General features: G+C 33.8%; 2 protein-coding genes across 2 annotated transcripts in view; one reads left to right on the top strand and one right to left on the bottom strand.

The window, feature by feature from the left end:
- Positions 1–2,168: 2,168 nt before the first annotated feature.
- Positions 2,169–13,237, bottom strand: pofut2 (protein O-fucosyltransferase 2). Its single transcript, XM_051118767.1, has 9 exons — positions 13,057–13,237; positions 11,387–11,637; positions 10,856–11,000; positions 8,360–8,470; positions 8,208–8,274; positions 7,980–8,105; positions 7,539–7,719; positions 4,560–4,683; positions 2,169–3,907 (listed from the first exon to the last, which is right to left on the bottom strand). The coding sequence occupies exons 1-9, from the start codon at positions 13,230–13,232 to the stop codon at positions 3,754–3,756; spliced, it is 1,335 nt and encodes a 444-aa protein (XP_050974724.1). The 5' UTR covers positions 13,233–13,237; the 3' UTR covers positions 2,169–3,753.
- A 290-nt stretch (positions 13,238–13,527) lies between these two features.
- hibch (3-hydroxyisobutyryl-CoA hydrolase) overlaps positions 13,528–15,266 on the top strand; it is a 36,353-nt gene continuing 34,614 nt past the window's right edge. Inside the window, exon 1 of the mRNA XM_051118770.1 lies at positions 13,528–13,650. Within this exon, the coding sequence (XP_050974727.1) occupies positions 13,619–13,650 (32 nt within the window). The 5' untranslated portion in view covers positions 13,528–13,618. The remainder of the gene's footprint in view (positions 13,651–15,266) is intronic.

Genomic DNA, 15,266 nt, shown 5'->3' on the forward strand with positions numbered 1-15,266 from the left:
AGTTATCTTATAATCCATTACAGTGTACAAAAAAAAAAAAAAAAAAAAAAATGGCAGCAGCTGCTTTTGTATGAAACAATAGAGCGAGTCCACGATACAAGGATGACAGAATTAAGAAATTGTCCACAAGATTTAATATTTTATTAACTAACCAAACGCAAAGCTTCCGCAAAGAAAAATTATCAAGCATATAGCACCGACTTAAGTTGCCCCAAGTGAGCCTGAGCTGTGTAATCATTTAATTTAAAGCACAGCCACCACAAATTCAGACCTTTTTTTTTTTTTTTTTACTTTTTTTTGGGGGGCTTTTTATGCCTTTTGTTGTGATAGGACAGTAGAGAGATGACAGGAAAGAGCTTTGAGTAGAGAGAGGGGAGCGGGATCGGCAAAGGACCTCGAGATGGAAATCGAACACGCTATATATCATAACAAAATCATAACATAACATCATAACAAGAAATAGTTTAATAGCTATGATACTGGGTTTGAAATCAAATGTTTGCATAGTTAGGACAGAAAACACTAGCATCTAACAATGCCTTGGAAAAAAACATAAGTCTGCATAAACCCAAATAGGAAATAAAACAGTTATTGAATAAGCATGTGTCCTATTCTGTGTCCTAAACTCCTGAAACATTGGTGTAAGTAAGTGGGGGTGGGTGTGTGAAAAAATTCAGATGTAATCCCCTTTGTAATCACTGGCATTTTTCAAAACTAACTGTAATTTAATTACACATTTTTTGTCAGTAACTAACTAATTACAGTTACATTTATTTTATAATTAAATTACGTAATTCCGTTACATGTAACTAGTTACTCCCCAACACTGATAATGAGAATAACAAGGTGCAGTAAACAGTAAAACTGTTTGCACTACAAACCACTGCAGTGTTCATAATTAAGATTAAAATAATATGGTAAAACACACCAGTTTGAAATATCAAGCAGCAAAACGAGCTGCCTTGTAGAGCTAAAAATAGCTGGACGTGGATGAGATGGAAGAACGCTAATCGCATTAATGGCAGTGCCCACTCTTATGGGAAAAATAAGGTGGATTGGCTGAACTTCATTTCTTCGCTACTTTAAAATCATGAAACATTTCAGTAGCTAACAGCTTTGTTTAACTATTGCTTGTTTAATTATAACAGCTTTTTAGCTAATTAAGCAAATAGCGCTGAAAATGCTGCGAATGGATCAGATTTTAATCGGTTCTTTTCAGTGAATCAGGTTTTCAGATCGGTCTGAATTGATTCCAACGGCTCACTCCTGCACTGAATCGCTTGGAGTAGCTTCTCCTGTCACTTCAATAGTAACATAAACATAGTGTATATATGTACATATAAGAGCAGAGAACAAAAACATCACTGGATGATGGGAAAAATGACTTATGGTAAATGTAAAGGAGAGCCAAAGGCGCAGATCATATCTGTCATTTGCTAGCAGTTAAGAAACTCCTTAAAGTTTAACACCTATGTACAGCTTGGAAATGTGTACTGGGGGTCAAGACATTTTCTAAAAAGAAGGGTATCCACACACAATACAGTAAGTCCCATGTAGCTTAACTAGCTACTAGGGTAGAGTTCAGCTTTGTGCTTAACTAGTGCTTATTTAACACAGAAAACAATACCAGTAACTAAAAATATGACAAGTATCCCACAGCTGTTGTTATTAAGGACACAAATATTTATGTCAGGTTTTCTATATCCTACAGAGCTCACATTCAGTGTTTTCGTTAAGTCATTGTGGTTATACAGGTTGCGAAGTTCATAAATCTTCCCTTTGCTTTAGATTAAATTCTAAAAGAAAAAAGACAATAAAAGTACATACATTATTCTAAAATATATCACTTAACACATTTTAATCAGTTCTAAAGCTGATCAAAATAATAAACAGCCAAGATTAGGATTCACGTAACATGCTATTGTTAAAATAAGAGACTGGGAGTGTGGAAACTAGCTTAGAAAGTTTTCCAGAAGCATCAACAGAACAAAAGAATGAAAAACATCTCATGCTGCCCTCTTTTCTGTGAGAATAAGTCACAAAGCATTGTTTCCACCCACAAGTTGAGGTAAAATGATCAGCATAGCTTTGAGCTGGACAGATTGGCATCATATGAAACCAGATTCATGCCCCAGGAGAGAGATTGCAAAAGAAGAGTCATGAAAACCTACAGCAAATTTCCTCTTTTATAATGTACCTAGCAGACCACTATTACTCAAATGAACTTTTTCAGTTCAAATCCTTATAAGGAATTTCTTTTCACAAAAATAAGATGAAAAACACTTGACAACATTCACATCAAGTGATCTCTGAAAAAAAACATATAAAGAAAAAACAGCACAGATGAATATACAGTACATCTTTGAATGGTAATGGTGAACATAAATGTACATTTCCAAACAACAAAAGTAATATACAAATCAAAACCCTCCAACCGCTTGTCATTGAAAACAAAGCTAATGCTTCCATTTCAGATGCTTATCTTTACCGACAGTGATTCTAGAACATGCTTTGTTACACGTCCCGGGAATCTTATGAAAGGAAAAAACACTAGTGTAAAAATACTGTATGGCAAAGTGTGTGAAAGCACTATTTTTGTTTGGCCAAATAGCAGACAGGCACAATACTGACAGAAATATTATTTAAACACTGTTATTTGTCGAAGGCATAAAATGTGCTGTGACAAAAATAATTGGCAAGTAGCACATTACACAAAAAAAATACTTCAAAGACTGGAGCAGGGGTGAAAAATCTTGTTAACCATTTTCAAAAAGGTTCGATCACAGTGTTATACACAGTTCATCTCAAGTGTCAACAATCCAAGTCAAAGAACTGTGAGAACAGAGCAGCAGCATTTACAAATTCCATATCTGACACAAGATACGAGATAAAAGCCATTTGATATTTTCAGCTTATGACTCACCTTATCTTCCTTAAGGCAATCAAAAACCATTGGCTCTGGCATTAAACAAATAGTGCACCCAAAAATTACAATTTTCTGAAGTATGACCCGCCCTCAGGGCCATCCGAGATGTAAATGAATTTGTTTCTTCATCAGAACAGATTTGAAGAAATTTGAATCCTCTGCAGTGAATGGATACCGTCAGAATGGTAGTCCAACAAAAAAAAAACATCACAATAATCCACATAACTCCATCAATTAACATCTTTAGCTGAATGTTTATAAGAAACAAATCCATTATTACACCGTTTAAATTTTAAATTGCCACTTCTGGATAAAACACTGCTCCATAATCCATAATAACGCTTCCTCGAATACACCCCCCATTGTCCTCTCACTTCAAAATTCACAGATAAATTTGTTTAGAAATGTTTTGGACTGCATATTTCTCTCCTGATTCAGACAAGACAGTTTTTAACTAGAGAAAGCAATATTGTGGATAGAGGACTGTGTTTTGACATAAAAAAAAACCTCAAGACTGAAAATGTGTGGATTACTTGTGGATTACTGTGATGTTTTTATCAGCTGTTTGGACTCTCATTCTGACGGTACCCATTCACTGCAGTGGATCCATTGGTGAGCAAGTGAAGTAATGCTAAATTTCTCCTAATCTTTTCTGATGAGTCATCTACATCTTGAATGGCCTAAAGCTGAGTAAATATTCAGGAAATGTCATTTTTAAGTGAACTATTCCTTTAAAAGATTAAAAAACATTTAAAAATATAAAGAATCCTCTTAAATGTGAGAAATCATTTGCAGTCTGTATAACCAGGATCAAGTTTTCTGTGTGATCAGTAGACAATTTTCCAGTGTGTTGGTTGTTCACATTCATTCTCATCGTCACCACAGAATCGGTTATAGGTGGTTTTAGGATCGAAACCTAGGATCTCCCTTTCCTCGTGTATTCTGAAAGAGAACGTTGAAACTGATGTCCCAATGAAGTACCTGACAAAGATAACACAAATATGAGTGAGTGGTTGTTTTACAAAGGAGATTAGCTATTGCAAACAAAAGACTGCAAAATGAATTTACAGTAAAATGTCACACAACAGCATGTGATCAGTAGGATCAAAGGTTGTCATATCAAACAATGGGCATTTTTTTCCAGTTGAGCGAGTGCTTGAGTTGACTGAAATGATTAAGCTGTTACGTCATGGGATCATACTTTTTTTGTTGTTTTTAATGGAAAGAATCTAAGTCACACCCAATTCAACGAAACAGTAAAGATCAAATTAGTAACCTTATGCTTAATGTAATCCTTATGCTTAAACTTTTAGTTAAGTTAATATTTGAAATGTATTATTTTTTTAAATAAAAAAACAAAAAACTAAAACAATCAGTTTTGATACTTGTAGAATTTCTTCTAACACTGACACTCTGTCAGCTTAATCTTCGAGGGACAGCATTGACAGAAAAGTTAAGAAAGTGATGAAGAAATAAGAACTAAGTGCTAAAAGAAAATTTGAAGTTGGTGATTCATCTTTTAACATCTTGTAACACAGCAGCTTTTGTTCACCTACAACATAAAAAATGCAATGTCATTCAGTAAGCGCATTGTTGTGACGAAGAAAGGAGAGCAAAGGGTGTGATTCAATACCTTGCATGAGCGCAGATCCACTGGTCTATGATGGCCACCCCTCCATCCTTCAAGAGCTCTAGGTCCTCCCAGGTGGGCTCGTATCGTACCATCTCAGGCAGCATCTTTTTTAGTTTAGCTAGCTCTAAAAGCAGAAAAAATCTGATCTCATATACAAATACATATACACTGCATTTATTTTGATCAAAAATATGGTAAAAACATCATATTGTGAAATATTATAACGACTTTTAAATTTAATACAAACTTTTATTTTTTTCTCTGTTATATCCCGTGAGATCATCTGACGAGCTTCTTTTGGTGGTTCCCAGATCAAGACTAAAACTGAGAGGGGGTCGTGCTTTCTCAGTTGCTGCCCCCGACCTTTGGAACTCACTGCCCCTTTCAGATCAGATCCGTATTAGATCCGCTCAGACCATTTCTGGTTTCAAATCTAAAAGCTCATTTATTAACTATGGCTTTTAATTCCCCGGGCGATTAATTCTTAGGTGTGTATTTGTTTTATGTCATGTTTGATTTATGTTTTTGCCCATTCTCATTACTTTATTGCCTTTTGATATTCAGCACTTTGGGCAACCCTGGTTGAATTGAAATGTGCTTTATAAATGTGACCCGGGACCACAAAACCAGTCTTAAGTAGCATGGGTGTATTTGTAGCAATAGCCAAAAATGCATTGTATGGGTCAAAATGATCGATTTTATGCCAAAAATCATTAGGTTACTAAGTAAAGATAATGTTCCATGAAGATATTTTGTACATTTGCTACCGTAAATATATCAAAACTTAATTTTAGATTAGTAATATGCATTGCTAAGAACTTCATTTAGACAACTTTAAAGGAGATTTTCTCAGTATTTTTTCAGTATTTTCTCAGCCATTGTATATTGTCCTATCCTAACAAACCATACATCAATAGAAAGCTTTTTTAATCAGCTTTCAAATTATGTATAAATGTCAATTTTAAAAAAAATTACGACCTTATGACTGGTTTTGCGGTCCATGGTCACAAATGACAAATACAACTACAAATTTAAAATGACTGTTTTCTATTTTAATATATTTTAAAATATATTTTATTTCTGTCATGGCAAAAGCTGAATTGTCAGCTAATGCATTACTCTGGTCTTCAGTGTCACATGATCCTTCAGAAATCATTCTAAAATGCTGATTTGATGCTTAAGAAACATTTTATTATCAATGTTAAAAACAGCTGTACTGCTTAATATTTATGTGGAAACTATTCCACATTCTTTGATGAATAGAAAGTTCAAAAGAACAGATATTTTTCGTAACAGTATATGTCCTTACTGTTACTTTTTGAATGTGTCCTTGTGTACTGAAATGTACTGAGCCCAAACTTTTAAAGGGGTCATCAGATGCTAAGTTCACTTTTACATGTTGTTTGAACATTAATGTGTGTTGGCAGTGTATGTACACATCTACCCTATAATGATAAAAATCCATGCAGTGGTTTTTAATTAATCTGTAAAAATAATATCCCCTTTTTCAAATCGAGCCATTCTCAGATGCCTGTCATTGTGGCGCTCCCACGATAGTTGATTGACATGAGCATCTTACCTCAGATCAGTTGTAACAGTCCGACCTCCATGTTTTGATGCTGGAGCAGGGATGTAAGTTAGACAAGAATTGAGCGATTGAGGTGTTGTGTTGCTAGATGTAATAATGAACATAGTGGTCGTCATTTACTCCCAACATCTGAGCTGCTGAAGAAGCAATGGATCACGTTTGTTTGTGAAGGGAACGCGCCTCCCAATCTACAGTGAATGTAAGGGTTTTTTTAATGAATCTTTGCGATCGCCTTTCCTAATAATGTGCTAGTTAGCAAGTTTACCAGCTAAACGCGGATAAAGTAAACAGGCTCATCACTCCACAGAGAGAAGAGAGGGGCGGGACAAGCAGAGCTCATTTGCATTTAAAGCAGCTTCGACCAGAATAGGATGATTTTTGCAGAGCTGATTTTGGCAAGGTAAAAAGGGTGTTGTTTTATACTACCATTGAGAATTTTTAACCAAAGTATATTATAAACTTTTCATTAAGACCCTAAAGAATAATATCAACTTGTGGAAAATGGGCATCCGATGATTCTCTGTGGAGTGACGAGCCTGTTTATTTTAGCTGCATTTAGCCGTGTTTAGCCGCTAAACTTGCTAACTAGCACATATTAGGAAAGGTGATTGCAGAGATTCATAAAAAAAACCTTATACTCACTTCTGCTGTAGGTGAAGCTGGATCACGATTGATTTGAACGAACATAGAGACAAATATGTAGATCGGGGTGAGTATTCCCTTCACATACAAATGTAATCCACTGCATCTTCAGCAGCTCAGATGTCAGGAGTAAATGATGACCATTATGTTTATTATTACATCCAGCAACACAACACCACAATCGCTCAATCGGAGATATTCTTTGTCTAACTTATATCCCTGCTCCAGCATCGAAACAATGGAGGTCGGACTGTTACAGCTGATCTGAGGTAAGACGCTCATGTCAATCAACTATCGTGGGAGCGGCCTCTGTCTGTGTAACACCACAACGACAGGCATCTGAGAATGGCTCGATTTGAAAAAGGGGATATTATTTCTACAGATTAATTAAAAACCACTGCATGGATTTTTATCATTATAGGGTAGATGTGTACATACACTGCCAACATACATTAATGTTCAAACAGCATGAAAAAGTGACCTTTGCATCCGATGACCCCTTTAAAATGTCTCATGTATTGTGCTGAACAGAAAAAAAAATATCAGCACAAGGCTTTGGAATGAGATGAGGTTTGGTAAACAACTAAAATGTTTCAAAATTTTCAAATGGACTTTTGTCAAACATCACGTATGGAACTGTGACGTATGGATCACTGGAATTGTGGCCTCTATTCTGTGAATATTTTGTAAGCTAAATAATTTGTACATTGTGGTTTTACTTTTTTTCAGTTTTTCAATAGTGTTTGTACCTTCACCGTCTGCATCGGTGGCAACAAAGACTTGTTGAAGCTTGAGCTTCTTCATGAGACTACGGATCTTCTTCACTGCTCCTTTGAGGCTGGGCACATCTTCTCTGTGCCCCCAGATGAAGTCCTTCCTACGTAAGTGGACTCCCAGGTAAGGGCCTCCCTTAGCACTGCCCAGCCTGTTCTGGTCCAAAAGTTTACAAAAGGTCATGCAGCAATTATGACCGCTTTGCATTTTTGAAATGAGCGTGGGTGTAAAGTACATGACAAACATTCCAGAAATGCACTGTAATGACAGGTGAACAAAAGCTCTGACAAAGCCCAAATCCTTCATCTTGTTGCATAAACACCAGTTTGACTATATCTATTATGCTGGCAGCAGTGACACCAGTACTTTTTTGTATTTGAACAATGAGAGGGGAGAATTAATGTAGTGAAACATACTTTCATTTTGGTCCAGTCTTCGTTGTACGGCGTCTGGTCCTGTTTATCTGTGGAGTTGAGATACTTGGCCCTAAACTCATCTCCTATGATACGCAAGTGTTTGGCAAACACCATACTTCGCCGTGTCTGTAAAGCAATAAAACGTTTGTTTTCATTTCAAATAATCAGGTGAGAAATACTTCAGCCAAATTCTATCTAAAAATTGAGAATATTAATTTATGGACTTACATCCCAGTAGTCCTTCCCAGCATAGTGATCATGCAGAACAGTCTCAGCTCTGTCCAGCATTACTGACCTGTGGTTTAATGACAACACATTTATAGGAAACCATTTGCATTTAAAAGCTATTTGGAATCAAACTTATTTCTAAAATGACTTACGTGACGGTTAAGTTATTTTGTAAAACAGGAGCCAAGATAGAGGCATGTCCCTGAGCGGATAAACAGGTGACATTCAATGCTCTGGTCTCTTCATAACCCCAAAACCAGCCTCTGGAGATAAAGAAGTAAGATTTAATTGAAATGGACTGAATTTCTTTTCCTATGCATTTTTTTTTCTTCTGTGAAACACAAAAGAAGATATTTTTAATTTTTAATTTTAATTTAATTATTTTTAGTTTTTGCATGAACAAAAGTTCAAAAATATATTCCTTTGCATTCAAAAGAACAAAGAAAATCACTGAAAGAACATAAAGGTGAGTAAATAATCACACAACTATCCTTTTAAACTTCTGTTTGTTTCCTACACAAAGCCATTGTTTGGCTTCAGAAGACACATAATGCATAAATTGTATGGACACACATTACCATTTAAAAGGTTGGGGTCATCAAGATTCATAATATTTATAATATATAATATTTGTTCTTATTTAAGAATTTGTTTTAGCAAGGATGCATTCATTTCATCAAAAGTAAAGACTTCTATAATGTTATCAAAAAAAGTATTACAATAAATGTTGTTCTTTGACTTTCTATTCATCAAAAAATACTGAATATAATTAAATAATAAAAAATATTAATGAGCACTGCTGTTTTCAACAAGGAAACAATACTAAGGAGATATGTTTCTGAAGGATCATGTGACACTGCTGAATTCATAAGCGTAAGCATTTACACTTTTAAAAAAAAATTCTTCCGACCCCAAACGTTTGAACGGTACTGTACTGTGACAAATATGGTGAAATGTAGTTATATGTGAAAAAGCTGGTTCAAATTTTGACCATTTTTCCAAAGAAAAACAAAACAGCTTATCAGTTTGTAACGACATGAGACGGAAAATAATAAAATAATAAAACTAAAAAAAAACACAAAAAAAAAGAGGTTTAAGGCTATTTTTGATCAACAAGTAAGTATATTGAACCAAAACGTTTAAAGACAAGTAATTTCCTAACAATTAAAAGTGAAGAAGAGAAGAGAACTGCCAGAACCTATTTCTTAGCATAAAATAGGACCATAGTACAATAGGAATACCAAATTATTGTTTTAAGTGTGAAAATATAGCAGAAGTAGCACTGACATTCAAAAACAATAAACTTGTGACAAGGCTCCTGAAATAATCAGGTCTTCACAAGTTTTCATTTAGTGACAAGTGAATTTTTGCTAGAAAAAGAGCAGGAGAAATAACATGCAAGTGTCTCAGAGCAGGCAAAAGCTATGAAAAGAGTGACACAGCCTGGAGAAGTGACACGCATGGTTGTTGTCACCACTAGAATTACAATTATAATTATTTCACTCAATCTTAACGCTCTTGAGCAGCTGTGGGGGATTCTGTAGAGATGAGCTGAGCAACACTCCCCATTAAAGACCAGGGCATTTAAGGAGGTCATCCTTCAGGAGTTAAACAGGACAGATGTGAAAATTTGTCATGAACTTGTACACTCAGCGCCAAGAAGGGTCAGAGCAGTATACTTAAAGTTCTGGAGGACGTACTAAGTACTAGAATATTATGCATTTGCTGAATGAAATCTAAGGTGTACTCATTTTTGCAATCCTTCATTTAAACAAAATTGGCTAATTTACTTATTTCACTGAAAATATTGGCATATATTTTGTTGTTTTTATTTAGTATATGTTTAATACATTTAAATTTTGCCATCTTTCCATAAATTATATCAGTGATCATTAAGAAAATACATATTTTTTTATTTATTCAGAGGAGGTGTACTCATTTATGCTGTGCACTGTATATTACAGAACGTCTATTTATATACATACACATTAGGGTCACAAATTAACAAGTGCTTGTGGCAAAAATGCCACTAAAATGAACAAAAATGCCACAGAAATTCAAGACAAAGGGTAAAAAATGCCCCAGCACAATTAAACAACATATTACGGCTGCCGAATGAAATATGAAAATGAATGAAAAGTGTAAATTCACGGAATTACATTTAGATTCGCTCACACTGCATCAAATTGCTTTTACGCACTGTTTAGTTTTAGTAAAGATTTTGTCATAATATTGCAGCCCTATGAGCTCCTGTTTTGTACATGTATAATTTATATATTAAAGTCTATTGTTATTGACAACAGTTAAATGTTAATTGAAGTAATCATGTAAATTTAAGCATCGGACTTTAAAGACAACATATGGTTTTTGTAATAATAAAGTGATTATAAAAATTGCTCTCACAAATGTAAAAAAACAAACAAAAAAAAAAAAATACCTCTGGAATTCAATTACAGCGGACAAATACTGCCCCTTAATGGAAAAGTTTATTTTTGACTCTGATACACATACAGTATATTTTGAAATCTTTTTTTTCGGGTGAATTCCCGCATGGCTTTTAAAGTTGCATAAACATTCCTTGCACCCATCCATAAGTATGTCTGTCAAAAGCAACAGAACTGGCTGAACCTGTGATTTTAAAGCAGTACCTGAAATAACCCTGTTTGTCTTTTGAGTACATTAGCTTTTCAATGCACATTCGTTCATCCACCTTCTCCTCCCATTTCCCGTCTGTCCAGCCCTCTGCATAGCTCTGCAGCACAAGGATCTGGTCAATGAAGGGACCCCCAGACTCTGAGATCAATAATAAAGATATAGAATCATAACTAAGTCTACATTGTTTAAAAAATGTTTACTGGAGAATGTTTGAGAAGAAAATACTATTTCGGTCTTTCTGCTTTAAAATGTCATGTTTAATTCAATTTGTTACTTGGTATTTCTGGAATCTGAGTGGAAACTGATTATTGTATATGACTAACTAAACATTCATGCATAATCATGAGAGGTGAAATGTGTATTTTCTGTGCCACTAGCGTCACCATATGGAATTGCAAATAGAATGTATGTTTTTTTTTTTAAATGTTTTTCCTGTACATTTATGACAGTTAAATTAAGACAATAAACACATATAATTGTAATCTCTCAATCTCAAACAAACAAACAAAAACAGCATGGCTCACCAGCAATAAACTCCTCATACTCAATGACTGGTATGTTAGCTTGCAGGCTGGTTATGCTGAAGAATTCCCCCCACGGGATGCGAACCTGATGTATGTCAGGGCTCTGCCAGTGATACAGACGACCCCATGGAGGCAGCACTAGCACCCAGTCACCCTCTTTCCTTAACGTCTTCAGCAAAGAGGCCATGCGAATATACACATCTCGGCGAAGATTGAAGCCCTCGGGTGGATTTACATCATATAGGAGGTATCTGAGCATTGAATAACAACATTATTATTTCTACTCTGCAGTACATTTCTATATAAATGAAGAGTTCATTTGCAAAAACAGAAAACTCAAAAAAAAATTCAAAATTCATGTTTTTTCATTGTGCATTCCAGTTAATCTCAGTCAAACAGCAGCTGGGTTATTTTGATTAAGTAAAAATAACTAAAACAAATACAGCTAACTAACACAATAAAACACAATAATATATATATATATATATATATATATATATATATATATATATGCAAACAATTTACTAATAAAGTTTAATTGATCAAACTTTGAATAATTTAATACAGCATTTTTACCTAAAAAAGTCATTACATTTCATGTGAAATATTCCAGGTGATGCTTAATTTTGTAATTTTTTTTTTATCAAAATTCATAAATTTCATCTATCAAAACGATTTATTCATTTATCAAATTTCATATTGTAAAATTAGTAATTTTTGTTTATATTCTATCTTAAATTCATTTATAAAATAATAACAGATTTCTCAGACTGCTATCACAAAGAAGATAATAATAAAACTGAACAAATTAAACTTTCAATAATTTAGTTTTTTTTTTTTTTTGTTTTTTTTTTACCAATTTAATTAAAACTAAATACATTTACAAAATAACTGATTTCTCAGACTGTTATCACAAAGAAGATAATAATAAAACTGAACTAATTAAACTTTTAATAATTTAGTTTTTTTACCAATTTAATTAAAACTAAATACATTTACAAAATAACTGATTTCTCAGACTGCCATCACAAAGAGATTAATAATATATTTGATAATATAATATGGTGGTATATTTCCGGATTTTGTTTGGTTTTCATTTTTTGTCCTTTCTCTAATCAAAATGTTACAAACAAAACTTTTTTATTGTTTTATACATATTTTACAATAAAAAAGTTTTGTTTGTAACACTTTGATTGTATATATATATATATATATGTATATATATATTTTACAATAAAAAGTTTTGTTTGTAACACTTTGATTGTATATATATATATATATATATATATTTATACATAATATGATAAGATATATGCTTTTTTACTTTCTCTGAGCAAGAAAAAACAAAACAAAACAAAACAAAAAAACACATAACATGCACAACCACAAATACTCATTGCAGTTCTTAACAACATCCAGTTTTTCATTCAATAAAGACAAATATTTTAGTTGTGTGGTACTGGATGTACATAAGACAAAAAGGGGAAGTCAGGCGTTTTACTTCTTAAAGTCTCTTACAATCTCGTAACCAAACTCATTTATTTTTAAACATATAAAAACAGTTCATATAGCACTACATAACAGGAATAAACCAACACAAACGGACTGAACAGCTGTGGACATTCGTCATGTTAAAGTATTCAGCGTCTTTTCCAGCATATGATTCCTACCGAACATCCCGTGATGCTGCAGCCACCGGGGACAACATCGTCTGCCCGGCGCGAAATGCATCGTCCTCTGAAGCCGAAGCGAATTCATAAGATAAAATAGTAAGGATTAATACTGAATAACATCGTAAAATATCACGAAAGGGAGCAGACACAGCTGTTCCCATCTTGTTCGCCATGTCTTTCGTAGCCACGCACTTCCGGCGTCGGTACAGTTGCCTAGCAACTCAGACATCGCTTTACAGAACCACCAGTTTATACCGGCGTTTACTCCTTTTATTAGACTTTATTTAATTGTAAAGTTAAATATAGTCTTATACATAAGAAAATTAATTGACGATACTAGTCAAAGAAAAAAAAACATAATTTGTGCTGTTGTTCAAGGACAAAACGCGGATGACTCTGTAGTGGGCAGTGTCGGGACTGCTGTGACACATCGCGAGATTTCCTCGATGGTGTCGCGCCATCATGACATCATGAAGCAGGGCCAATGAGCAGTGGCGACAGGGTGAAACCTCTGTGTGTACAGTGATCCAGAACATCAGCTGAACTCTGAGTTTTAGCCATGTCATTAATAATCTTAACATCTGCGCACAGGTGAGTGATCGTCAAGTGTCACGGGATCGATGTCATCATGGAGTCGTTCTGCATACAGTCCGGAATTGAATTATTGCTTGCAATTTGATCTGTAGGTGATCTGCAGACAGTGCAGTATAGGTCTCTTTTATAAAAAGAATGAATGAGATAAAGCTTGGACGTTGTCTTATGAATATACAATAGTTAAGAAAGTAAGGAAAGTGTCGTTTAAATGTTTGCATGGATTGAACCCAGCAAAACTTAAAAGGTTTTAGAAAACATATAGAAGCACTACCACTACAATACCAGTCAAAAGTTTTTGAACACTAAGATGTTTTTTAAAGAAGTCTATTCTGCTCACCAAGACTGCTTTTATTTGATCCATAGTACAGCAAAAACAGTAAAATATTTAAGTATTTTTACTGTTTAAAATAACTGTTTTCTATTTGATTATATTTTAAAATGTATTTTTTTGGGATTTCAATGCTGAATTTTTAGCATTATTACTCCAGTCACATGATCTTTCAAAAATCCTTCTAATATTCTGACTTGCTACTCAGAAAACATTTATTATTATTATTATTATTATTATTATGTTGAAAACAGCTGAGTAGAATTTTTCAGTTTTTTTTTGATGAATAGAAAGTTCAGAAGAACAGCATTTATCTGAAATAGAAATCTTTTGTAACATTATAAATGTCTTTATCATCACTTTTGATCAATTTAAAGCATCCTTGCTAAATAAAAGTATTAATTTCTATAATTTCATTCCAAAAAAATAAAAAATCTACTGACTCCAAGCTTTTGAATGGTATAGTGTATAATGTTAAAATAGTGTATAATATAAAAGCTTTTTATTTCAGATAAATACCTATCTGTAGATATTTCTATTTATCAAAGAATCCTGAAAAAAGTGTACTCAGTTGATTTAAATATTAATAATAATAATAGTAAAAAATATTTCTTGAACAGCAAATCAGCATATTAGAATAATTTCTGAAGGATCATGTGTCACTGAAGACTGGAGTAATGATGCTGAAAATGTAGCTTTGATGACGGATAAATGACATTTGAAAATATATATTCAAAAGAAAACGGTTATTTTAAATAGTAAAAATATTTTTGCTGTACTTTGGATCAAATAAATGCAGTTTTGGTGAGCAGAAGAGAATTCTTTAAAAAAAAAAAAAAAAAAAAAAATCTTACTGTTCAAAAACTTTTGACACGTAGTGTATATATAAGAAAATATAGTGCATTGTGTTCTTTTCAATAATAAAAGGCATAAACATAAATAAATAAACATAATCTACTGCAGGGGTGCCCAAACTCAGTCCTGGAGGGCCAGTGTCCTGCAGAGTTTAGCTTCAACCCCAATTAGACACACCTAAACCAGCTAATCAAGCTCTTGCTAGCCATACTAGAAACTTCCTGGCAGGTGTGTTGAGGCAAGTTGGAGCTAAACTCTGCAGGACACCGGCCCTCCAGGACTGAGTTTGGGCACCCCTGATCTACTGTGTTTTTGAGGTTTCAGTTTCCAAATGTTCTGTTGCCTTTATTTTAAAAGATTGATATTAATTACCCAGCAATATGTATAACAATTTAATGTTAAGTTCAAGAAAAAACAGTAACAACACGGT

The sequence above is a fragment of the Labeo rohita genome, chromosome 9, assembly GCF_022985175.1.
Source record: "Labeo rohita strain BAU-BD-2019 chromosome 9, IGBB_LRoh.1.0, whole genome shotgun sequence".
NCBI classification, from domain to species: domain Eukaryota; kingdom Metazoa; phylum Chordata; class Actinopteri; order Cypriniformes; family Cyprinidae; genus Labeo; species Labeo rohita.